This window comes from Littorina saxatilis, linkage group LG11, assembly GCF_037325665.1.
Source record: "Littorina saxatilis isolate snail1 linkage group LG11, US_GU_Lsax_2.0, whole genome shotgun sequence".
NCBI lineage: Eukaryota > Metazoa > Mollusca > Gastropoda > Littorinimorpha > Littorinidae > Littorina > Littorina saxatilis.
This window is the reverse complement of record NC_090255.1, coordinates 45,140,114-45,167,299: the sequence shown is the minus strand read 5'-3', so window position 1 is coordinate 45,167,299 and position 27,186 is coordinate 45,140,114. Positions and strand designations below refer to the sequence as shown.

Genomic DNA, 27,186 nt, shown 5'->3' with positions numbered 1-27,186 from the left:
AGACATGACGTCATTACACCCCCACTCCCACGGTTCACAAGCAATAACAATGAAACAAACTGACAATATTTAAAACAAAACGACTAAATGTAAAAAACATTTTTTTTTTTAAAGGAGCACTAACATCTTTGATAACTGGCAATTTCCGTTGCACAAATCCTTTTATCATAAATGTAATTTGTTTCCGTACACATTGTTTCCGTACACATTGTTGCCGTACACATTGTTTTCGTACACATTGTTGCCGTACACATTGTTGCCGTACACATTGTTTTCGTACACATTGTTGCCGTACACATTGTTGCATACATTCTGTCTCCAGTATAAGGAGGAGGAAAACGATATTCAAGTCAACAAAAACTGTATCTTTAATTTGTTGTGACAACAACTATTAAATCAAATACAGTATTTTTCAGTCTGCCCTTCCCTACCCTGTGAACAATCAGCAGCACTGTTGGCCAAGCTGTTAAGAAAGCCTGCGGGTGGACAATGATGTTCGTTACAGCAGTCTTATGTTCAGTACACCTGGACTACAGGCAAGTGTGGTGCCTATGACGTACAACATGACGTCACTCAATGTGCAACATGACGTCACTCAATGTGCAACATAGGGAACAGTACGACCCAAGGTGAGACAGCTCCAATGGCTCATGACGGGATTCCGTTCTTCAACCGTCTGCCCAATAAAAAAAAAAGTACAACGATCTTCCAGTGTCACACATCAAAAGTCCAGTAACGCAGCAGCAAAGTGCTGTCTCGGTACTCCAGCCTTTCCTGCCATGACGTCACGCGGCGCTTAAGTCACCCCGGCCTTGACGTCATCGGGGGAGGACGGGGGAGGAGAGTCGTCCGCGCTACGGAAGACTTTGTCCTTGAGGTCATCAGGCACACAGCCCTCGTCCACACGGTGGCACCACCGTCGGTACTGCAACATACAACAGCAACAACGTCATTGTCATGTGACTTTTTCCTAGTCGTTCAACTGACTCTAAAACACTCATCAGAAACCTTGTCACAATCTACCAATTAAAATCCCTGTGGATCGAGAAGAACGACCTATTGCTGTGTATCTAGCTATTCCAGAACAGCATTTCACTGACACTGTACTTCTTTTTTTGTACTGACACTGTTCTTCAACATTTGCTTATTCAACTGACATTGTTGTAACGATGGACTCACTCGCTTTCCGCCCATTACAACAGATGGCCGTGCAGATATGGATACACACGTGATAACTTGATAGGGAGAAAGACACAAGACTCCAGACAAAACTAGAACGCGTCGTAGGTATATCTCCACTTTCGTTAAAGGTAGGAACCCCGGTTTGTTTGCAGATCTGGCGTGTATACCCTACATCCAAGCTACACACCAAATGTTAGGTCAATCGACCCACCAAATGTTAGGTCAATCGACCCACCAAATGTTAGGTCAATCGACCCACCAAATGTTAGGTCAATCGACCCACCAAATGTTAGGTCAATCGACCCACCAAATGTTAGGTCAATCGACCCACCAAATGTTAGGTCAATCGACCCACCAAATGTTAGGTCAATCGACCCACCAAATGTTAGGTCAATCGACCCACCAAATGTTAGGTCAATCGACCCACCAAATGTTAGGTCAATCGACCCACCAAATGTTAGGTCAATCGACCCATCAACGCCAGATATCTAAGTGCGGACAAACAAAGAGACAGACAGATAGACAACCAACCAACCAACCCAAGGCAAGGCAAGGCAAGGCAAGGCAAGGCAAGGCAAGGCAAGGCAAGGCAAGGCAAGGCAAGGCAAGGCAAGGAACCCCCAAGGGGTACGTGAAAAACAAAAATACAAGAACAAGAAAGAAAGGAAACAAACAGAGTGAAACCTATACACCCCCGACACGGTGTAAACACGAACATACACGGTGTAAACACCAATATACACGGTGTAAACACGAATATACACGGTGTAAACACCAATATACACGGTGTAAACACCAATATACACGGTGTAAACACGAATATACACGGTGTAAACACGAACATACACGGTGTAAACACGAACATACACGGTGTAAACACGAATATACACGGTGTAAACACCAATATACACGGTGTAAACACCAATATACACGGTGTAAACACGAATATACACGGTGTAAACACGAATATACACGGTGTAAACACGAATATACATGGTGTAAACACCAATATATGGACTGGGTGGCCGAGTGGTAACGCACTTGCGCTTGGAAGCGAGAGGTTGCGTGTTCAGGCCTGGGTCAGGCCGCAATTTTCTCCCCCCTTTCCTAACCTAGGTGGTGGGTTCAAGTGCTAGTCTTTCGGATGAGACGAAAAACCGAGGTCCCTTCGTGTACACTACATTGGGGTGTGCACGTTAAAGATCCCACGATTGACAAAAGGGTCTTTCCTGGCAAAATTGTATAGGCATAGATAAAAATGTCCATCAAATACCCGTGGGACTTGGAATAAACTAAAAAAATTCCATCTCACACGGCATTAAGTCTCAGGAAACATGAATACACGCATGCAGGAAAACAAAAAAAAATATGGGTAGCGCCGTATGTATGGCAGCTCGCTTTCCCCGGGGAGAAAGCAGCCCGAATTTCCATGAGGGTAACCTCACTGGACTGTAAATCTTATCCAATCCAATCCAATCCAATCCAATCCATCCAATCCAATCCAATCCAATCCATACACGGTGTAAACACGAATATACACGGTGTAAACACCAATATACACGGTGTAAACACGAATATACACGGTGTAAACACCAATATACACGGTGTAAACACCAATATACACGGTGTAAACACGAATATACACGGTGTAAACACGAACATACACGGTGTAAACACGAACATACACGGTGTAAACACGAACATACACGGTGTAAACACGGTGTAAACACGAATATACACGGTGTAAACACGAATATACACGGTGTAAACACGAATATACACGGTGTAAACACGAATATACACGGTGTAAACAAAACAAACAGACACCGAATATACACGGTGTAAACAAAACAGACACCGAATATACACGGTGTAAACAAAACAGACACCGAATATACACGGTGTAAACAAAACAAACAGACACCGAATATACACGGTGTAAACAAAACAAAGCCCCAAAGGAACCACCAGCTCTTCCTGCGTCTTACAGATTCCTGCTGATGATCATTGCCCGCTGTTTCCAGCTCTGGTGAGGCTCTATAGCAAGGCTTTTCCGACCGTGAGTTTGTTTCCGTGCATGTCTGTGCATATTCATCCCTGTCTACATCAGCTACACTGATTTAGTCAACATATATATATGTACATTTTGTACTGCAGCAAGCGCCAGCACTGGTGTTGTCTCAGTGTTAGTTCTTGCTCTTGTTATATATTTTTACTTATTTTTTTAACTTAAGGTGTGTGTGTGTGTGTGTGTGTGTGTGTGTGTGTGTGTGTGTGTGTGTGTGTGTGTGTGTGTGTGTGTGTGTGTGTGCGCGCGCCTGCGTGTACGTGTGTGTGGTTGTTTAAAATTACTTAAAATGTGTTTTGTGTGTGCAGATTTAATGAGAGAGAGAGAGAGAGAGAGAGAGAGAGAGAGAGAGAGAGAGAGAGAGAGAGAGAGAGAGAGATGGGCAGACAGACAGCAGACAGTCGGAAAGAGGAGGGGATGTGAGGGCTATGGAGACGTGGCTATGAGACGTAGTTATGGTGTCAGCCCCGTGAACGGAAAACAAAACAAAAAGTGCATCTGCACCAGACGTATAATCAGCACACATGAGACTTCACACACGCTTTCATCAAATACATACTAACAGACAGTATAAAACACAAAGGCAGTGGTTAAAATTTCAACAAGTTTATTTTCACCAAAGCTGGACTAGACAATTTAACAAGTTGTCTGTAAAACCATAGCCAACAAAACATGACTATATACAAAACAGTAAAACACACAATGTCGAGGTTTGCCAATGGGAACAGCCTTGAAAGCACCGAAGTCCAAAAGAAGAATTAAGTATTGAGGCTCACACCGAAGTCCAAAAGAAGAATTAAGTATTGAGGCTCACACTGATGATGTTGTAAACAGAGCAAACAGAATTTTGCTGATATAATTGTGCACAACATTGACGGTCATAAGGCCTAAAAAAAAAATAGGTGTGGTTACGGTAACCCGACCTACCCTATTTTTAGGGGCCGATCCTATAACTTTTTATTACATTTGTCAAAAAAAACAAAAAACCGAGTGCAAAAAACGCAATGAAAGCGAAAGCGCCCGTGTCGCACACTTATTTCCCTGTCAAGTAGGTTTAATTTGTACACATTAGAAAAAAAAGTAAAAAAAAAAAAAAAAGTGATTGCCAACCTACCTACCCTATTTTTTTTGGCTATGTTACCGTAACCACACCTATTTTTTTTTTTGGCCTAATCATTAATGGTACCTCTATTTAATTTACCGTCTAACCATCACATCAGGAATATTCATATGTCCAAACATTCTCAGAATCTCTGGATAAACACTAGAAACAGTTCATGTTTGAGGATGATTTCAACCTTCTGTTTTAAAAGAAAACATGCCAGAAAACGCCAAACAGAAAAAAATGAAAAACAACCCAAATTAAATCTTGTGTACAGCAGGCAAAAGGCTAATCTAGCCGACAAGCTATACATACAAAATGATATGATAATTGATATGATAAACCCCTGGTCATTTTTGCCTTCTCCTATGAGTAGTAAAGGCGCTTTGAATAGTTGAAGATTGTAAGTATCTAAGGAATATTGTGAACAGTGAGAACTATTTCTCATCCGGGCTTTTACTACATACATGATACACGTGTTTCAGACACTGCAGCATGTATTTGCGTTAGCAAACCTCGACAGAAACAATAACAAAATGCCATTTTTGCAGAAGAAATGAGACTTTCACATCTGAATACATTATAAAACTTTTACATCTGAATACATTATAAAACAAGTTACATTTCATGTGGTGACAGCAAAACAAGTGCAGAGTGGAGTTAATATAGAGTTAACATAGAGTTAACAGAGTTAACAGCTTGTCATAGCGTTGAGGTTTGGCACTGAACACCTGTGGTACGTCATCATAATCTTATGCTACAAATGGTAATCTCATTAACACCTCAAAGAGAAAACAAAATCAAAAACGCTTGATGAAGATTTGACATACTAATGCAAAATATACCATTACTTCTTTTTTGATTTAAGAAAAAGAAAAAAAAAATGAACCGCAATCTTTTATTCTGAAATATATGTCAAATATGTTTTTCTATGTCACTGACTACAGTCAAGGTGATTACAACATACAGATGAAGGTGGAAAGACAGCTCAGCACTGCTAAACAAGTCTATAAATAGCTGTGAAGAATGACTTAACAGGATCAAGTTTCACAGGTATAGGACTTTTAAAATCATTCTCCGCACATTATGAAAAGAAAATTTGTCCAGTTTATAACACTGAAGAACAGGTATGTTCATTGCTAACATGTGTATGGGCCAGCCATTGGGTGTAAAGTCATGCATAAAGTTATGGCAATAAATACTTCAGACAGGTCAAGTTGTAACACCCCTGCATCAGTCTGAGAAAAGAACATAAACGTATGACTGAAAGAGACAGAATACATTCCTGTTGTACCATCGCTTCTTTCTTTAAGTTTTCATTGTCAAACAAAAAAGAAATGTTCACATTATTAAAATGTCTCCAAAGTAAATTGTAAGAAAATCAACTGTAAGATTAAAAAGTTAAACTTTAAAAAAAAACCATTTTATGACTGTGAACTTTACTTTTTATCAACAGTGTGCAAGTTATACATCAAAACTTGCAACATTGTACTTGAGCACCACAACAACAATCAAACTGAAAAACAAGATCTGTTAAAGTTAAACGCAACACAATTACTATTCTTTTTAACAAAAGCCACCTCAACAAAAGAAGTAAACGCAAATATCAGCTTCCAACGCTTGCGTTTAAAGCATTAACATTATATCAGCTTCCAACGCTTGCGTTTAAAGCATTAACATTATATCAGCTTCCAACGCTTGCGTTTAAAGCAAACATTCGGTGCCCCAACGGTATGGACCTGTACGTTTTTACAGTCAACTCAGTTCCACGCAGGTCCTTGTAACACAAATAAGTAACACTTTCACCAGGTATGGACCAGTACGTTTTTACAGTTCAACTCAGTTCCACGCAGGTCCTTGTAACACAAATAAGTAACACTTTCACCAGGTATGGAGCAGTACGTTTTTACAGTTTAACTCAGTTCCACGCAGGTCCTTGTAACACAAATAAGTAACACTTTCACCAGGTATGGAGCAGTACGTTTTTACAGTTTAACTCAGTTCCACGCAGGTCCTTGTAACACAAATAAGTAACACTTTCACCAGGTATTACTGTTACAACTCGTGGTTATGAAAAAAGTAGTAATAGAATGAACTGCAGACAAGCCCCTCTGGACAGGTTCTCAGGTAAAGTATCCAGAAATGGTTCCCTGTTGTTAACGGAGAGAAGGGAAAGCCTGCAATCACAGGGCCATGCCACTCCAGAAACAAGCCAGGGAAAGCCTGCAACCACAGGGCCATGCCAGTCCAGAAACAAGCCAGGGAAAGCCTGCAACCACAGGGCCATGCCAGTCCAGAAACAAGCCAGGGAAAGCCTGCAACCACAGGGCCATGCCAGTCCAGAAACAAGCCAGGGAAAGCCTGCAACCACAGGGCCATGCCAGTCCAGAAACAAGCCAGGGAAAGCCTGCAACCACAGGGCCATGCCAGTCCAGAAACAAGCCAGTCCAGAAACAAGCCAGTCCAGAAACAAGCCAGTCCAGAAACAAGCCAGTCCAGAAACAAGCCAGTCCAGAAACAAGCCAGTCCAGAAACAAGCCAGTCCAGAAACAAGCCAGTCCAGAAACAAGCCAGTCCAGAAACAAGCCAGTCCAGAAACAAGCCAGTCCAGAAACAAGCCAGTCCAGAAACAAGCCAGTCCAGAAACAAGCCAGTCCAGAAACAAGCCAGTCCAGAAACAAGCCAGTCCAGAAACAAGCCAGTCCAGAAACAAGCCAGTCCAGAAACAAGCCAGTCCAGAAACAAGCCAGTCCAGAAACAAGCCAGTCCAGAAACAAGCCAGTCCAGAAACAAGCCAGTCCACACTGTTGCGACTACAGTGGAACCCCCTTTGAAGACCTCAACAATCTCAGAAAATCGAATCTTAAAAAGTGGGGGGGGGGGGCCTTATAATGGGGGTAAATTTACAGAGGTGATGAACAGAAAATCTGAAAAAACAGGGTCTTAAAAGGGAGGAGTCTTAAAAGGGAGGAGTCTTAAGGTGGGGGGTTCCACTGTAGAAGTCTTGCTGCACAAGAGGTGTGCTTATTTCACAAATGATGGCTATTTTAGTTTTTTACACTTGTTCTCGCGCTCTCCGTTTGGAACCATTAGTGGATAGATTTAGCGGGTGCACCTGATTTGATAGTTCTCATATTTCTTCTTCTTCTTCTTGTCGATCACTATATACATATTTGAAGATGGCTTTATTAATGTTTAAAATAAAATGTTGAAAGGAATAAATACAATTCATCGTTAATCTCAAGGTAACACAAAGATGCCATTTCTCAGCCGAGAGAATGAATGAAGCTGTCCATATTGAGGCTTACAATTGATACTCGCATTAATTAACTTGTACAATTTCAGATTATGACAAGTGAGCTGTTGATATCATCTTAGAGAGCACGTTCCCCCATCTCTTCCAATAATAACAGTTTATGCAGTGTAAAATAAATTTTCTATACTTATTCATTTGTACTAAATATATAAACATATATATATATCAATTTCTGATGGCAACAGCACTTTTATTTTCCTGACTTCACCACGTGTGTTCGGTGCCAGAAGGAAAAAAAAACATAGTTAAAAAAAAAAAACATGAATTCAAAGCATAAAGCTGGAATATATTGTATCAAACAAACAAAAAATCTATATAGATCATTGTATACGTGACGCGTGACAAATAAATCAAGCACTAACAAATAATGACAAAATCAATTTACAGATCATTATATCTGACAACTAAATCAAGCACTGACAATACAGTGTAACCCCCCTTTTAAGACCCCCCAATTTAAGACCCCCCTTTTAAGACCCCCCAATTTAAGACTAATCCTCCCTTTTTAAGACCTTGTTTTTCAGATTTCTGTTCACAAGCTCTGTACATTTACCTCCATTTTGAGACATTCTCCACTATAACTGATTTTGGGGGTTCTCAAAAGGGAGGTTCCACCGTATAAGGAAAGAAGAGGACTGCTGCACCACAGTATAAGGAAAGAAGAGGACTGCTGCACCACTGTATAAGGAAAGAAGAGGACTGCTGCACCACAGTAAACTCAACATAGATCATCCTGCAGGGATGTGACGGACATGACAGACATTCAGCGTTCAGACACAGCTGTGAAAAGCAGCAATTAACAACTAAATGACGTCTGACTCTGGACTAAAACTCAGAATTCAAGCAAATAGATCACTTATATAACGCACAGGCCTCAAGGAAATACTGCTAATGCTGCACCTCTTCAAATTCATCGCACAATAATTTAATACTTCCATGTTTTGTGTATTCATTGGCCTACAATTAGCGAATAATTGCTAACAATTCGACGACCATTATTTAAAGCATTGAACTACCCACAAAACGTCAGTTAACTGAAATAATTATGATGTTGTACCAAGAACATGTTTTCAAATATAAAATACATTTGTGGAATGGAAGTTGTACAACTAGAGCGAAATAAGACCAGCTCATACGCTCCAAGAATGCACAGACAACAAATCAGCATCTGATGTGACCCTGGCAAGACCAACTCTTCATACATGTGTGAGGAAGTATAAATAGATAGATATAAATAGATATATTGAAGGGAGGTAATCCCACCAGTCCCTCACTGAACCATGACGATCTGAACACAAGCTGCATCTTAACACACCACCATACTACTGACCACAACACAGGCAGTAGCAGTCAATACATTAATACCGAACATCATACACTACATTGTATAAAGGTGTGCCAAAGTTTCCATAGATATTTCAACAGTCCGTGAGTTGCATTTAATACATTAATACCGAACATCATACACTACATTGTATAAAGGTGTGCCAAAGTTTCCATAGATATTTCAACAGTCCGTGAGTTGCATTTAATACATTAATACCAAACATCTGACACTACATTATATAAAGTTGTGCCTAGGTTTCCATAGATATTTCCATAGTGATGAGTTTCAGGATTTTTTGTATTAGTCAGGAAGTCTTTTGTTTTAATTGTCAAAAACACTAGACACAGTTCATTTCTTGCATCACCTCAACAGGAATCTATCTTTCCTCTGTGGAATGTGACGGTGATAGAATCAGGACTTGAACTTGAGTGTAAAATCTCTTGATGCGGCCCTTCAACCGAGTTCCTTCAATGCTGCCTTTAATGTCTCACCGAGCTCCCTTCACCTTGAGTCACATTACTTAGCCTGTTAATGTTCTGATAACAACTAGCTACACACGTTTTATTGTGATCCATCTGTGCATCAAGTCTCCAGTAGAATTCCACACGGCTTTCTTATTTAGCTGCACAACCATTTCAAAGACAAAACATATTACAGTCTTTGAATGGATTTCCACTAACACAATTGGAAATATCACAGAATCGTTCACACAGAAACACATTCAATCAATGATCGCGGAGACACACTAAACGTTCACTTGGCGTCACTACATGAACACACAGCGTCTGGGTTGCTGTAGCTTACAGCAAGAACAAGACTTAACAAGAGTCCAATACATTATACTGTCCACACAACAGCACAGGTTCAGCGCAGATCAAACACACACAGCTCACAGTTAATACATCAGTCAGTCTTTGCAAGGGTTACACGTTACAAAGTGAGAGTTTCAGCTAGACTGGCTCTTGGCAATCAAGTCAGAGATGATGTTGGGGATGTTTCCATGGGAACCACTCTGCTGTTGTTGTTGCTGCTGTTGCTGGCTGTGTGCGTAGGGGGAGCCGACGCTTGAGGGAGTAGCGGGCCCTGAACGTCCTCGGGAGCCGGAGCTACTGGAAGTGCCGGCGTCAGAGAAGGCTCCCTGCCTGGAGGTCATTGTGGTGGTGCACTCAAGGTCGTCGAGGAAGGAGTACCAGTGAGGGATGGGCTGTGAGATACTGGCCGTCAAGTCTGTGCTGCTGACACACGCGCGTGTGGATGTGGCGGGCACCCGGGGAGGATTGATGACACTTCTGCTACACACACCGCCCTGTGACACATAGGCTGTTGCCGTGGTGATGGTGGGGGTTAGCAGCACAGACACAGTGGTTGGAGGGTTGGCCGAGGGCGTGGAGGTGACTGTGGATGATGTCACTCGTCTGGCAGAGTCGCTACAACTCCGGGGTCTCTGTTGGTACGGCATGGAGGGGTCGGGGGTCACACAGTCGTCCGTGTAGCTGCCAGATGTGACAGTAGAGCTGGCCACCCTCACACCCGGGTTGACACACCCGCCTGTCCTCAAGTTCAAGGCCGCAGCCCCGGAGGTGGTGAATGACGGAGTGCCGGTGACCGCAGTGTTGTTTGCGGAGGTGTAGGGGAAAGCATTTGGCACGGCACTATCAGTGGCCTCTGACTCCCACAGCCATGACGACACAGCAGCAGAACTGGAGGCTGTCGGGGAGGACCTGTGGATGTCACTCACCACACTGCCGATCATAGGGGAGAAGCCTGCACTGCTGACCGAGTCACAGTCTGTGAAGAGCAGGTTGTGTGTGTGTCCGGCCCTCATTCTGGCCAGAGTGGCGTCAAGCTCTTGCTCCAGGTGCTGGCTGGTATCCGTGGTGACCGCGCTGCTGGCTCTGCTGGCCAGGTTGGGCACACTGCCCGCGCGGGACACTGAAGACAGTGTTGAGCAACCCGACGCTTCCTCAAAACTGCGGCTGCCTCGGTGCATGGAGGTCAGCTGGTGTGCAGGGGTGGCGTGGGGCAGGGACCAGGGCTGTTGCTGGGATGCCCACGGCTCCCCCACCTGGCCAGTGTGGCCCCGGTACTGCTGGTACCCCGCCCCTCCCTCGTCCTCCACAGACAGCGGACTGGCCGTGGGGGTGGAGTAAATGGACTGAGGGGGGGAGACGGTGGCTGTAGATTGCGTCTTCTCCTCCTGGGCCAGCACCTTAAAGAGGCCGTCGGGGAGAATGCCTACGTCAAGGTCACAGCACCATCGCTTGTACTGGAGGGGGAAAGAAGAGAGGGCTGTGATGATGGCTTGCTAAGCATCCTACAGGACGCTCTAACACATCCCACTGATGCCGTTACACATCAAGTCAAACACGTATCGGACTGATGCCGTTACACATCAAGTCAAACATGCATCAATGGTAAGATGCTGTCAACCCGATAGGTTTTTTTTTTTTTAACGGTACAAAAAGTTCAATTTCAGAACTCAAAAAAACATCTCTAACAAAAAACCATTCACGGGATGTTTTCGCAAAAAAATGTTACGCCTTCTAAAAATATCATTTCAGTAAAAGTTTAGAAAATCAGGTGTGCACAGAGGTTACCATCTGACAGTGCAAACTCTTAATGGTTTGAGCATCAACTCCGATGGTTTCAAATTCAATCAACTATAGTGTACAAACACACAAAACAAAGAGATGAAACTTTGCTTTTCTACACACTTCAGTCTGTTGCTACCTCCGGGCTTTGTTTTGAAGCCTTGTCCTAGCTGTGCTTGTCTAAAATCTAGGCCTCCCAGCAGCAAGCCAATTAATTTAACCAGAAAGAAACATCCACACCACACACTACAATCTCCTCCTTTATTCAATGAAACCAAGCACACTCAAGCAGCCCAGCAAAGCACCCGCTGCTGTCTCTCTAACACTCTATCTAGGACGCTGCTGTCTCTCTAACACTCTATCTAGGACGGAAAGGAAAGTGCGAAGAAGAATTAAGATCTCCAACACTCTATCTAGGACGGAAAGGAAAGTGCGAAGAAGACTTAAGATCTCTAACACTCTATCTAGGACGGAAAGGAAAGTGCGAAGAAGACTTAAGATCTCTAACACTCTATCTAGGACGGAAAGGAAAGTGCGAAGAAGACTTAAGATCTCAGCACCGAAACAGAACCTCTTCATGATTAGACTTAGAGCTCAAATTCCATTCATCTGATTTAGCCCTTTAATTTAAATTAAAACATTGCATATTTACAAAAAGGTGTTAAAAGCAAAGAATACGTATCAGATAGATATAAATACAGTAGATATATAATATATATATATATCATCTATAAAAGCTGCTTTAATAAATATTTCAATTGCCTCAACTTATAGGTGAACATTTTTCCTTTCTGACGACAACAAATGCAAGCAAAAAGCATGGACAATAATGAATACAGGATACATGTGTTTAACTTTAAGTTAAAGCGGCGAGTTTAGGAATTTGAAAAGAAAATGAACCAAATGACTGACAAACGTTGTGGAATATAAAGTAGCGGTCATCTGCACGCTGAGCTCTGAAAGCAATTCCCAATCGAGAATCTTGATCAAATAAAATAAAATAATGTGAATGCCATGCAAGGCATACCTGACTGAAGAATGAAGAAAAGCAGAAGACAGGTGAGACAGACAGAACCCAGAGTGACACAACACACAAAACACATGGTAACCTTACATGAGCAACTCCCCAACAGCTTTTATCATTTTGTTATATGCAGTTAACAAACAGCTTTTAACATTTTGTAATATGCAATTAACAAACAGCTTTTAACATTTTGTAATATATACATATGCAGTTTAACGAAACACCTAAGTACTATCTCAGACTCATACTTTTTTTAGAGTCCACTGAGGGATCATTCAGAAATGACCGTCAAAACAAGCCTTTACTATCAGAGTTGTTGACAAAGACTGGTTGAGGTTGACAAAGACTGGTTGAGGTTGACAAAGACTGGTTGAGGTTCAGTCGCTCATGGAAGGTTCCAGACCAAACAAACAATGTGAAGGTTAAACGAAGGTTGTAGAGGAGCAGCACTCACCATTTGGAGCTCATCCCTGAGAGAGAAGACGGCCTTTTCTCTGCTCGACACCAATTCCTCCAGGTACTGGTACCTCAGCTTCTTCCTGGCTCTGCACTCCCTGGCGCTCTGTCGACTGCGCTCCAGCTTCGCGCGCTGGTCGATCTTGGAGGGTTTGCGACCCGGCCGTTTCCCAACTCGCTTCTGTGACTTCTCATGTGCCATACTAGTCTGAAAACAGAGAGAAAAAAACATGAAAATCTAGCTGGTTGAAAAACAGAGAGAAAAGATCCAAAGCTCTATAGCTGGTGGCAATATATATTGGGTGTCAACAATCCATTCAATGAAACATGGCTGGTGGCAATATATATTGGGTGTCAACAATCCATTCAATGAAACATGGCTGGTGGCAATATATATTGGGTGTCAACAATCCATTCAATGAAACATGGCTGGTGGCAATATATATTGGGTGTCAACAATTCATTCAATGAAACATGGCTGGTGGCAATATATATTGGGTGTCAACAATCCATTCAATGAAACATGGCTGGTGGCAATATCTATTGGGTGTCAACAATTCATTCAATGAAACATGGCTGGGTGGAGGTTGAGAAAAGAGAGACCGACAGAGGTAGTGAAACAGACAGAGAGAGATATAGAGGAGACAGAGCAAAAGAAAGAGAGAGGAGGAGAGACGGAGAGAATGCAGTCTCACTTCAGCAGCGCACAAAATCCCCTCCTTCAGAACACACACACAGTGACACACACACACACACATTCCTAACCCAGACCTGTTTACCCACCCCCCCCCCAAAAAAAAAAAACGGCTCGCAGGAATGCAGGCAGTTGTTTGTCAGTAATTTGAGGGCTGTGTCAGTAATCACACAAATATCTGAACGGAAACCAAATATTTAAAAGCTTTAGTACACAACCAAAAACAACACTGATCAGGGTAGCTACCATAAGCTAAAAGATGGTGGACCAACATACTGGGAGAACCTTGATGGTGCCAGGAGGCTGACTTACTTGTTAGACATCTTATTTTGCCTTTACAGCCACTTCATAACACTTCTCATTCAAGAAGACAGTGCGTTATGCAGTAGAGGGTGGAATAGAGGCGTTTGGGTGCAGTAGGGGGGTGGGGTAGAGCGGTTAGGGTAGAGGCGCGAGGGGTGGGGGTGGGATCGCCCTGACCGAGTTATCTGCACGGAACTACAGTATGTTGACTCAATTAAGAGTCATGTCTTATTGTCGCTCATTGATCGTTGCGTAATACCGCCTCTCCCCAAATATTGCCTTTCAAAAATGAGGCTCGGCTGAGTGTTAAACACTGCGGCCATTTGTGAAAAGCAGCTTTGATTGAGGGCCAAAGTGTTCAATCCCTCCAACGCCCTTTTTCCGCCTTCACGCAGTAAACATCCCGCTAAAACACGACACCCACGTGCTTTTTTGTTTGGCATGGAGAATTCGGTCACCCGGAAGTGACCTCGTTCACTGCTTTTTGGGATGACTCGACCCGTCGACTGTCAGACGATCGATAACAAGTCGGAGAAGCGCGTCGGGCAGGGAAGTTACCAGAGTCAAAAGCTGCGCTCAACAAGCATACTAACGCACTGTTTCATTCACGATTCTTGCATAAGTTCAAGAAGACCCCACACACAGACACGAATGATCGAAATTTTGCGGGTTCAGGGGAAAAACACTACCGAGCTGTGTGCGCATGTCAGAACTGAAGGTTACGCTAACTGGGTCAAAGACTGCATGGCGGCCACATAGCGGTGTGTGGAAAACAACATGTTGTCGTTTATCTCGCAACACATTGCAGCGTGCCAGCCGGCTCGACTATACGTCAAACGACTTTAAATCGTAAACACACCCAATGCAATTTGCGACAGAGCCTAAAAGGCACACGAATGTTGTTTTTCTGCAAATTGCAAGTTCGAGAAGCTGCCATTGTTGGCAGTTTGCCATAAGGCGACTGCCCTCAGCTAGGTCAAACCAGTCCCGTGCCGCAAATAAACAATACTTCAACGTCGCCGCTTTCACTTCGTTAAATACTGCAATTGGCCGAATCTGGGCCACCGACACCATGCGGGCCAGCACATTCTCTCTCCCTCTCTCTCTCTCTCGGGTAAATAAAGGCTTTTAACGGACGCAAAACCTACACAAAAATCTATATGAATATTGACAGTAGAAAACTGCTGATCGAGCGAGTCATTCTTGGCCAAGTTCACAAGGAGTTGTTGACAGCAACTGGCCAAGCTGTCTTTCTCTCGGTTTCTGCGATGCAAATTTCACATGAAGCTGTTGGATTCTGAACTAAAAACTACAGCTAGCACCCCACACGTGACACTATCCACCCCTTCATAATGTACAAATCTCAACATTACATTAGGCTCTATACAAATCTCAACATTACATTAGGCTCTATACAAATCTCAACATTACATTAGGCTCTATCAGTTTCACTATTTGAGATGGTTTGTAAAAAGTGTTAAATAGGCATACAACCATTATCACTGAAAACTGAGTCACAATAATAACAGATTTGACACATTTATATTTAACTGTCTATGTTTAAATATTTAAAAACGTGACAGAATTGTAAGAACTCACTTTTTTTCTGTAGCAAAATAACATTTTGTCTCCCTACCAATGTTTTTACAACTGAGCTTTTTCCAACTTACTTGTAGTTGTAGCTGTGGAAATGGTTTCTAGACACCAAGTACGTGTCTGACTTCACATAACAAACACAATTAACGTTGTACAAGCATGTTTGTCTGACACAAACAACACATCTTTAACTCATCTTTCTTCCAAATGCATAGACCCTAAACAACTTTTAGTTTTACGGTCTGTTGACGCCTACATTGTTAAGTAACAATACATTTTTGACTAGAGAGAAAAGTCACCAGTCATCACTTTTCCGCGGACACATTTCATGACGGAAGCGACAAACAGCTGATCGCCAAAACAGACCCAACTCCATGCATGATTTCTACGCAGAAAAGAAAATGCATTGCACGCTTGCTTACCTGGTCTGGATTTTCCGAAGTGGTGGATGTTGTCGGCTTTACCGCTTCTGAATCACTGTTACTCCTTTTCATGGAATCTGCACACAACTCCAGTTAGTTTTGAAATACACAACGCACACTTCGAGACGCCCTGCTAGGACGTTAGTTTGCAAATGAAGCAGATTTCGCGATCGCAGTGTATTTGTAGGATTGCGAGTTGACGTCACCGCGAGAGAATACCCCCCTCCAGCCAATCAGCGCCAAGTAAACAAGCAAGCTATTTTAAGAGCGCGCTTCCACGGTGTTCTGGAACATAATCCAGTGCGCTGTGTACGGTACGCAAAGAGGAGGGGGGGGGGGGGGGGACATTATCGATCCGTCGCTAAACGTGGACACCCGTGTCTCCCATGGCCGGCATGCTTTCAGAACGGCACGTACAACTCTCGCTGAGGCTTTCCTTCAACGGATTGTGCTTCAAGTGGTGTAAACGCCGCCGAGCTTTCGTCTCCCGTGTTTAGCGGTGCACAGTGTCCCCAGTCTGAAGCAGAATGGAACATTTCCGGTGCAGTTGAACCTACATGTATTTTGCGGTTCAAGGCTTTTGTTACACCGGCAGGGTCAGTAGACAAGTGGGGTCCGTTCCGGTGACAGACGCTTGATTTGTGGCTACGCGCTGTGTCTCGCGCCGCTCGCTGCCTTGACGAGGGTGGGAGCAAGATGTGTGTGGTCAGTTTGTGGTCAGCATGGCGTTGCTTTCCTGATTGGCAACGCCCACGTTTCCGTGTTTACTGACCTCGTGCGCTAACGCCAACCTTGGTATGTGTGGGGTTTGATTGATAAACAACGATCAGGGCTTTTACATAAAAGTGTCGCCGGTAAGCCTGACACCACCCACACTAGTATGTAACACAACACTACAACATCTACTACTACTACTACTACTACTACTACTACTACTGGTTCTAAGCAGCATATCCGGAGATATCCCGTTGTAAAATCAACAGCACTCACAAACAATAACAAAATGTTACTTATAAAAAAAAGTAATGTTTATGACACAATATAATGATCCGAACACACACACACACACTGACACACCCACACGCAGACAGACAGACAGACATGCGCGCACACAAACACTCATACACAGTGAAACGCACGCCGGCAGACAGACACCCTGATACACAGTGCATACTGAGCCGCAACATGTCGAGAGAAGAACATCGCGTTTCGTTCCATAATGCGGTGCGTGCATGATCGCACCGGTTAACGAGTTATGTACGGGATGACAACTATATATAGGCTGTTCAAATGATCAAAACAAAACTGAAAAAGATTCAAAAAATGAGAACACCGACAACACACACTTCTTCATGCTCAGAGTGTAGGCCATATCTCACCCGTTTCTCAAATGCACGCCGTATAAAATATAGTTACATCGTGTTTTGGGAGCACAACACAAAAGTTACGGGTCGCACTACACGAAGGGTAGTTGGTCTAGAAATATCACTTAAACAGCTTCTAAAAATGCATGATGTTACTAAAGTTAGTGTCTAACATGTACCTCATATATTCGTCTTTTTGTTGAATTAAAGTGATCAATGTAATATAACTCACAGTGCCCGTATTCAAAGACTTCTTCAAAAACCAAAACCTGGCATTCATAGCTGTTTTTTTATTGATATTACATTCATCCAAACACACACTTCTTGTAATAGAGACATGGACTAGCTTATGTGATTTTGGTTGCACTGTGTTTAAAAATGACGCATACAGATCAATTCAAAGTTATGTAGTTGGAAAACACAATGTTACGACACGCACAACTTGCATGTTACAGATAGCACTCAGTTTTGGTTTTCAAATGTTACGGATCGCACAACTATAGGTTCAAACTTAACTACCAAATATTGTTTTTTGTGTAGTTTTGTACAATTTAATTACTGTAAACTTACGTATTAAGACTAAATACTGTATCACACTATGTATGCATACCTAAATGAGTGCTTGTTAGCTTCCATAAGCATTATGTCTGACAAAAAACTAACAAAACTCATGCTTTGGCCAACTCAGGACATTTTGGTATGTATTCCTGTGTCGTGATCAAGCATCAGGAGCCGTCATCGCATGTATTTGGCCCGACAGTATCTATATATATAAGAATGGACGTAAGTGTGTCTGTCTGTCTGGCTGTGGTCGCCATTTCTTAGAGATGGCAAGATGCAGGCACAAGATAGTGTGCATGCACACTGCACATGCCTAGGAGCCGCAGATGTGCACCTGGGTTTCTTGATTCATTGTTTCCTTCATCCCGTTAACTACCTTGTAAGCGCCCACCCCATTTATGCACCAATTTCGATTGACAGTAGGGTTTGGGCGACTTGGTATCTGAAGTCAGGTCGTTTCGGGTGGTTACCTTTATTTGAGCGGCTCTCACGTGACCCCTGTATGGTATAGACTTTGATCCCAGCGAAGCTGGAGGTATCCCACGAACGCTATTCATGCCGATAAATCATGATAAAGAAGGATTCTTTGTGCACACACTCAGGCTACAGTTGGGGATGGAAGTTCCCGGGCCCAAAGTTGGGAACATACTAAGTAAAATACGGAAGGTGACGACCAATTCTTCGATTATTGATCCGTCGCCACCCAGGGCAGATATGCTGGGGTGGAATTTCTAGAGACTAGGGCATAATATTCGCGCAATTAGACCACGTCAAGATTTGTTTGACATCAAAGGTTCGTGACGTCATCCCCTCTCTGGGGCTTCCTCGCGCGCGTGGCGTGTGTAGTTTGCACGTTTATGTGTACAAGTTAGTGTGTGTGTGTGTGTGTGTGTGTGTGTGTGTGTGTGTGTGTGTGTGTATGTGTGTGTGTGTGTGTGTGCGTGCGTGTGTATGTGTGTGTGTGTGTGTGCATGTGTTTGGGTACGTGTGTGTGTGTGTGTGTGTGTGTGTGTGTGTGTGTGTGTGTGTGTGTGTGTGTGTGTGTGTGTGTGCATGTGTTTGGGTACGTGTGTGTGTGTGTGTGTGTGTGTGTGTGTGTGTGTATGTGTGTGTGTGTGTGTGCATGTGTTTGGGTACGTGTGTGTGTGTGTGTGTGTGTGTGTGTGTGTGTGTGTGTGTGTGTGTGTGTGTGTGTGTGTGTGTGTGTGTGTGCGTGCGTGTGTATATGTGAGTGTGTGTGTACATGTGTTTGGGTACGTGTGTGTGTGTGTGTGTGTGTGTGTGTGTGTGTGTGTGTGTGTGTGTGTGTGTAGAATGTGTGTTATTTGGGAATAAAGTTGCTCTGATCAGCTACACATCCGTTAACACTAGTACAAAATGTTTAACAAAATAACAATCGAACAAGACATTTCATTCACGAATGATGTGTGAACGTGACTGTCTCTTAAACATTTTCACTGAAGTTGCATTTCTTATCTGTTGGGGGAAGGAGTTCCAGAGAAACGCTCCCGAGCTAAGCTCGATTTGTAGAGGTCTATGCGAGGTATAGGAGGGATGATTTTTTGGGACCCATATCTTTTTGTGGCATGTTTGAAATGTGATTGCAAATATTTAGGACAGTCGTCATTTAGAATTTTATACATGAACACAGCCTTGTTTAACGTCAACTGATCTTTCAAGGGGAGGAAATTCAAGAGCTTTAGTTTATCATCCGTGGACCTATTCAAATCATGCAGAATAAGTTTTGCAGCTCGGCGATGCAGGGAATTGAGTCTTTTTAAATGAACATCACTGCAGTTATCCCAAAGTGTCGATGCGAAGTTTATATGAGGCATTATGTGGGCGTAATAGAACATTTTTAGTGCTGCAGAATCTGCGTAATGCCTTAATTTTGATAACAGGTACACATTTTTTTGATACTAGTTTGCAAATATTACTCAAATGAGTTTGCCATTTCAACTCTTGATCAATAGTAACACTCAATAATCTATGTTCCCTAACTTGCTGCACTTGAGTTGAACCAACTGACAGTTGTAATTGTAAAGGACTTAATTGGTGTTTTTGTCTCGTGGTTATCACCATACTCTTTGTTTTAATCGGATGAATGATCATTGCATTAGAGAGAGAGAGAGAGAGAGAGAGAGAGAGAGAGAGAGAGAGAGAGGGCGAAGGCGAATTTTTATTGCATCAAACACAATGTGTATGTACAAGGGGGAGAAAATAATTTGGAGGTGAACAAAGTGGACTTGACCGTCCGGAAGCAAGGCAATTTAAAATCAACACATAGAACAAGAAGTAAAAACAGAAACAAAATACATTAAGATGAAGACAAGGATGTTGGGTGAGAGAGAGAGAGAGAGAGAGAGAGAGAGAGAGAGAGAGAGAGAGAGAGAGAGAGAGAGAGAGAGAGAGAGAGAGAGAGAGAGAGAGAGAGAGAGAGAGAATTTGTCCTTCACAGGGTGGTATGCAGTGCCTTGGCAATGCACTTCTACTTCCTCTAGATTGGCCGAATTTGTCCTGTGGGGAGGAACTTCCGTGCCATGGGGTTAGCACATTCCAATGGCGAAGAAACACTTGCTGAAATAAAGCATTGGTCTTTTCAACATGCACGGTCTCAGTGTCAGCTTTTTACACTTATCTACTCACGTTTTGGGCGTGTAAAAGTGGTTAGTTCTGATCTTATTTTGACAAAATGGTTTTCTGTGGGAGTGCGTTCTGTAACATGAGTGAAGTGCGTGTCGTAACATGAGTGAAGTGCGTGTCGTAACATGAGTGAAGTGCGTTCTGTAACATGAGTGAAGTGCGTTCTGTAACATGAGTGAAGTGCGTGTCGTAACATGAGTGAAGTGCGTGTCGTAACATGAGTGAAGTGCGTGTCGTAACATGAGTGAAGTGCGTGTCGTAACATGAGTGAAGTGCGTGTCGTAACATGAGTGAAGTGCGTGTCGTAACATGAGTGAAGTGCGTTCTGTAACATGAGTGAAGTGCGTTCTGTAACATGAGTGAAGTGCGTGTCGTAACATGAGTGAAGTGCGTGTCGTAACATGAGTGAAGTGCGTGTCGTAACATGAGTGAAGTGCGTGTCGTAACATGAGTGAAGTGCGTGTCGTAACATGAGTGAAGTGCGTGTCGTAACATGAGTGAAGTGCGTGTCGTAACATGAGTGAAGTGCGTGTCGTAACATGAGTGAAGTGCGTGTCGTAACATGAGTGAAGTGCGTGTCGTAACATGAGTGAAGTGCGTTCTGTAACATGAGTGAAGTGCGTGTCGTAACATGAGTGAAGTGCGTGTCGTAACATGAGTGAAGTGCGTGTCGTAACATGAGTGAAGTGCGTGTCGTAACATGAGTGAAGTGCGTTCTGTAACATGAGTGAAGTGCGTGTCGTAACATGAGTGAAGTGCGTGTCGTAACATGAGTGAAGTGCGTGTCGTAACATGAGTGAAGTGCGTGTCGTAACATGAGTGAAGTGCGTTCTGTAACATGAGTGAAGTGCGTGTCGTAACATGAGTGAAGTGCGTTCTGTAACATGAGTGAAGTGCGTTCTGTAACATGAGTGAAGTGCATTCTGTAACATGAGTGAAGTGCGTTCTGTAACATGAGTGAAGTGCGTTCTGTAACATGAGTGAAGTGCGTTCTGTAACATGAGTGAAGTGCGTGTCGTAACATGAGTGAAGTGCGTGTCGTAACATGAGTGAAGTGCGTGTCGTAACATGAGTGAAGTGCGTGTCGTAACATGAGTGAAGTGCGTGTCGTAACATGAGTGAAGTGCGTGTCGTAACATGAGTGAAGTGCGTGTCGTAACATGAGTGAAGTGCGTGTCGTAACAAGCCTTTCCTGCAGTTGTTGTGCGGCGCTCCTGTAACCTGCTCATGTGTGGGTATCATACTACAAAACGTCATAAAACCTGAACTGTGTAAGACACAAGAAAACGACCGAACCACATAATCCTTGATGTATTGTAGCTAACTAATAACATTACAGTATGTGCAAACTCTATACGTGGGCCGCGTGCAAAGGTCAAACGTCCCAATATTCCACAAAAAGTAAGTACCTGAGAGAGTTGATGAAGCTGAAGCAACGGTTAAAATCACATTTAAGCAAATGTAGTATCGTGGATTCAAAGAAAATACACACTGAACATTCTTCATCTACCAAAAGTTAAGAGCAAGAAGTTTGGCGTCTCTCTGAGCAACAAATATACAGCCACCCACCTCAAGTTTTTGTTCACGAGCTAGTGCGACCCGCCGTAACTTTTGTGTTGTGCTCCCAAAACACGATGTAACTATTTATACGGCGTGAAATGGGTAGAGATGTTCTTCGTTCCTTAATTCCGCAGAAGATGCACATATTTCCTGTATGTGCACTTGCTGTGGGCGTTTTTTTTTTCCTGTAGCGTTTCGCCGAGAGTCACGTGATGCTTAGCGACATTGGTACAATGTGATATTTTTCAATCCTTCTTTATTATTTTTAAAAGAGATTCGAATCACCGTTGCAATTTTTATTGAAGAAATGATAAAATCCACCAAGTCCTCCTGTCGAAGCGCATTGTGGGTGCCTAGGGTGCCTAGAGTGCCTAGGGTGGGAAGCAACGCCGAGAGAGCCACCCGGGGTGCATTCCCTGGATACAAAAACACCTACAGGAAGTGCACCTACAAGGAATGCACCCATTCTTGGTCGACTTAGACCCCTTCTGCCTCAGTTTCCTCCCCAAATCTACAGGAATGCACCCACTTTTGGTCGACTTGGACCCCTTCTGCCTCAGTGTCCTCCCCAAATCTACAGGAATGCACCCACTTTTGGTCGACCTAGACCCCTTCTGCCTCAGTGTCAGCCCCAAATCTACAGGAATGCACCCACTTTTGGTCGACCTAGACCCCTTCTGCCTCAGTGTCAGCCCCAAATCTACAGGAATGCACCCACTTTTGGTCGACTTGGACCCCTTCTGCCTCAGTGTCAGCCCCAAATCTACAGGAATGCACCCACTTTTGGTCGACCTAGACCCCTTCTGCCTCAGTGTCCTCCCCAAATCTACAGGAATGCACCCACTTTTGGTCGACCTAGACCCCTTCTGCCTCAGTGTCCTCCCCAAATCTACAGGAATGCACCCACTTTTGGTCGACCTAGACCCCTTCTGCCTCAGTGTCCTCCCCAAATCTACAGGAATGCACCCACTTTTGGTCGACCTAGACCCCTTCTGCCTCAGTGTCCTCCCCAAATCTACAGGAATTCACCCACTTTTGGTCGACCTAGACCCCTTCTGCCTCAGTGTCAGCCCCAAATCTACAGGAATGCACCCACTTTTGGTCGACCTAGACCCCTTCTGCCTCAGTGTCAGCCCCAAATCTACAGGAATGCACCCACTTTTGGTCGACTTGGACCCCTTCTGCCTCAGTGTCAGCCCCAAATCTACAGGAATGCACCCACTTTTGGTCGACCTAGACCCCTTCTGCCTCAGTGTCCTCCCCAAATCTACAGGAATGCACCCACTTTTGGTCGACCTAGACCCCTTCTGCCTCAGTGTCCTCCCCAAATCTACAGGAATGCACCCACTTTTGGTCGACTTGGACCCCTTCTGCCTCAGTGTCCTCCCCAAATCTACAGGAATGCACCCACTTTTGGTCGACTTGGACCCCTTCTGCCTCAGTGTCCTCCCCAAATCTACAGGAATGCACCCACTTTTGGTCGACCTAGACCCCTTCTGCCTCAGTGTCCTCCCCAAATCTACAGGAATGCACCCACTTTTGGTCGACTTAGACCCCTTCGGCCTCAGTGTCAGCCCCAAACCGTCTGCTGGCAAGCTGTACTTACCCCACCCTATTCTGACACCACCAAGTTATGCTGTCCCCCCCCCCCCCCCCCACCCCTTCCCAACCAATATCAGGATAGCCATGAGCCAGGCAATCCATCCCGGCCATACTGACTCCTTCTCCTATCAGCTATGATGGTAAACACATTTCATATTAAACAGTTTTCACAAAGACGGAAACAAACAAACATAAACAGTTTATATCACACAAAAACGGAACCAAAGAAACAAACGTAAACAGAGTTAAAAAACAAAGGATTACTGTACTCACCAATACAAAGACGACACAAGACGATTACGAATTTTCGCTTCTGGAAGCTTCATCAGGAAAAGAACACAAAAGACAACAAAAAGCAGACGCAACACGGAACGAACAGGGTTTGAAAGAAAATGGAGGGGAAACACGCAAAAAGGGGAAGGAACTCTAGGAACGGAAATGAATGAAAGGGGAGAGAAGTGGTTGGATGATGTCAAGGGCACAGGCATACAGACTAAAAGTAATACACACTCATAAGGGGGGGGGGAGGATAAGGGGGGGGGAGGGGGGGGGGGAGGTAAACAGTTTATATCACACAATTACGGAACCAAACAAACGTAAACAAAACCATGAACCCGGAAAGAAAGGTGAGTTCCCAATCAGCAGCTAACTGGTCACAGCGGTGCTCGTTTGATTCCGACTGATGACTGTCACAATTTCCGTTCATTAAAATGTCCACAAAACGCCACAATTACCTAACTGGACAGCCGCTATTCCACCCCTTGCATCTGCCGGTAGCTATCGTGATGGCTATAAACAGACGGTGATCGGATTACGGGAGGACAGAAATATCACAACTTTCCCTCGTTATAGTGGTGACGGTCAGTGAATGGAATGCTCAATGAACACAATGCTTTGTTCCCTCGTTATAGTGGTGACGGTCAGTGAATGGAATGCTCAATGAACACAATGCTTTGTTCCCTCGTTATAGTGGCGACGGTCAGTGAATGGAATGCTCAATGAACACAATGCTTTGTTCCCTCGTTATAGTGGTGACGGTCAGTGAATGGAATGCTCAATGAACACAATGCTTTGTTCCCTCGTTATAGTGGCGACGGTCAGTGAAAGGAATGCTCAATGAACACAATGCTTTGTTCCCTCGTTATAGTGGCGACGGTCAGTGAAAGGAATGCTCAATGAACACAATGCTTTGTTCCCTCGTTATAGTGGCGACGGTCAGTGAATGGAATGCTCAATGAACACAATGTTTTGTTCCCTCGTTATAGTGGCGACGGTCAGTGAAAGGAATGCTCAATGAACACAATGCTTTGTTCCCTCGTTATAGTGGCGACGGTCAGTGAAAGGAATGCTCAATGAACACAATGCTTTGTTCCCTCGTTATAGTGGCGACGGTCAGTGAAAGGAATGCTCAATGAACACAATGCTTTGTTCCCTCGTTATAGTGGCGACGGTCAGTGAAAGGAATGCTCAATGAACACAATGCTTTGTTCCCTCGTTATAGTGGCGACGGTCAGTGAAAGGAATGCTCAATGAACACAATGCTTTGTTCCCTCGTTATAGTGGCGACGGTCAGTGAATGGAATGCTCAATGAACACAATGCTTTGTTCCCTCGTTATAGTGGCGACGGTCAGTGAATGGAATGCTCAATGAACACAATGCTTTGTTCCCTCGTTATAGTGGCGACGGTCAGTGAATGGAATGCTCAATGAACACAATGCTTTGTTCCCTCGTTATAGTGGTGACGGTCAGTGAATGGAATGCTCAATGAACACAATGCTTTGTTCCCTCGTTATAGTGGCGACGGTCAGTGAAAGGAATGCTCAATGAACACAATGCTTTGTTCCCTCGTTATAGTGGCGACGGTCAGTGAAAGGAATGCTCAATGAACACAATGCTTTGTTCCCTCGTTATAGTGGCGACGGTCAGTGAAAGGAATGCTCAATGAACACAATGCTTTGTTCCCTCGTTATAGTGGCGACGGTCAGTGAATGGAATGCTCAATGAACACAATGCTTTGTTCCCTCGTTATAGTGGCGACGGTCAGTGAATGGAATGCTCAATGAACACAATGTTTTGTTCCCTCGTTATAGTGGTGACGGTCAGTGAATGGAATGCTCAATGAACACAATGCTTTGTTCCCTCGTTATAGTGGCGACGGTCAGTGAATGGAATGCTCAATGAACACAATGCTTTGTTCCCTCGTTATAGTGGCGACGGTCAGTGAATGGAATGCTCAACAAACACAATGCTTTGTTCCCTCGTTATAGTGGTGACGGTCAGTGAATGGAATGCTCAATGAACACAATGCTTTGTTCCCTCGTTATAGTGGCGACGGTCAGTGAATGGAATGCTCAACAAACACAATGGTTTGTTCCCTCGTTATAGTGGCGACGGTCAGTGAATGGAATGCTCAATGAACACAATGCTTTGTTCCCTCGTTATAGTGGTGACGGTCAGTGAATGGAATGCTCAATGAACACAATGCTTTGTTCCCTCGTTATAGTGGCGACGGTCAGTGAATGGAATGCTCAACGAACACAATGCTTTGTTCCCTCGTTATAGTGGTCATGTGGGTACTGGAATCATCCACCCACCCTATATGGTCATGTGGGTACTGGAATCATCCACCCACCCTATATGGTCATGTGGGTACTGGAATCATCCACCCACCCTATATGGTCATGTGGGTACTGGAATCATCCACCCACCCTATATGGTCATGTGGGTACTGGAATCATCCACCCACCCTATATGGTCATGTGGGTACTGGAATCATCCACCTACCCTATATGGTCATGTGGGTACTGGAATCATCCACCTACCCTATATGGTCATGTGGGTACTGGAATCATCCACCTACCCTATATGGTCATGTGGGTACTGGAATCATCCACCTACCCTATATGGTCATGTGGGTACTTGTACTTCCGCTTGTCATGTTTACGTGTATTTGTATATTGGACATAGGCGTTGAGGTGCCGAGTTTCACTGTCCCTTTCTTTCTCGTAATCAAAAAACAAGAAAGGTTTGTTGTTGGAACGTTTCATTATTGACAAAACAAAACGTTACGTTCACAGATAATATCGAGCCAGCGGTCTTTTAAGTGCACAGTCAAACACTAATTACACAACACGTGACGTTCACAGATATATCGACCCAGCGGTCTTTTAAGTGCACAGACAAACACTAATTACACAACACGTTACGTTCACAGATATATCGAGCCAGCGGTCTTTTAAGTGCACAGACAAACACTAATTACACAACACGTTACGTTCACAGATATATCGAGCCAGCGGTCTTGTAAAGTGCACAGTCAAACACTAATTACACAACACGTTACGTTCACAGATAATATCGAGCCAGCGGTCTTG

General features: G+C 43.8%; 2 protein-coding genes across 3 annotated transcripts; one reads left to right on the top strand and one right to left on the bottom strand.

Moving 5' to 3' along the window:
• Nucleotides 1-3,840: 3,840 nt before the first annotated feature.
• Nucleotides 3,841-16,309, bottom strand: LOC138980583 (uncharacterized). 2 transcript variants are annotated; one of them, XR_011460397.1, is made up of 4 exons: nt 16,082-16,309; nt 13,065-13,274; nt 6,170-11,261; nt 3,841-6,091 (listed from the first exon to the last, which is right to left on the bottom strand). XR_011460397.1 is itself a non-coding variant. In XM_070353482.1 (3 exons), the coding sequence occupies exons 1-3, from the start codon at nt 16,151-16,153 to the stop codon at nt 9,942-9,944; spliced, it is 1,602 nt and encodes a 533-aa protein (XP_070209583.1). In that variant the 5' UTR covers nt 16,154-16,309; the 3' UTR covers nt 3,841-9,941. The 2 variants fall into 2 exon arrangements, 1 of the variants encoding a protein (XP_070209583.1); XM_070353482.1 differs by having other exon boundaries at nt 3,841-11,261.
• Nucleotides 6,638-7,186, top strand: LOC138979595 (probable serine/threonine-protein kinase samkC). Its single transcript, XM_070352306.1, has one exon. It carries the CDS (start codon nt 6,638-6,640, stop codon nt 7,184-7,186), a length of 549 nt encoding a protein of 182 aa, XP_070208407.1.
• Nucleotides 16,310-27,186: the final 10,877 nt, after the last annotated feature.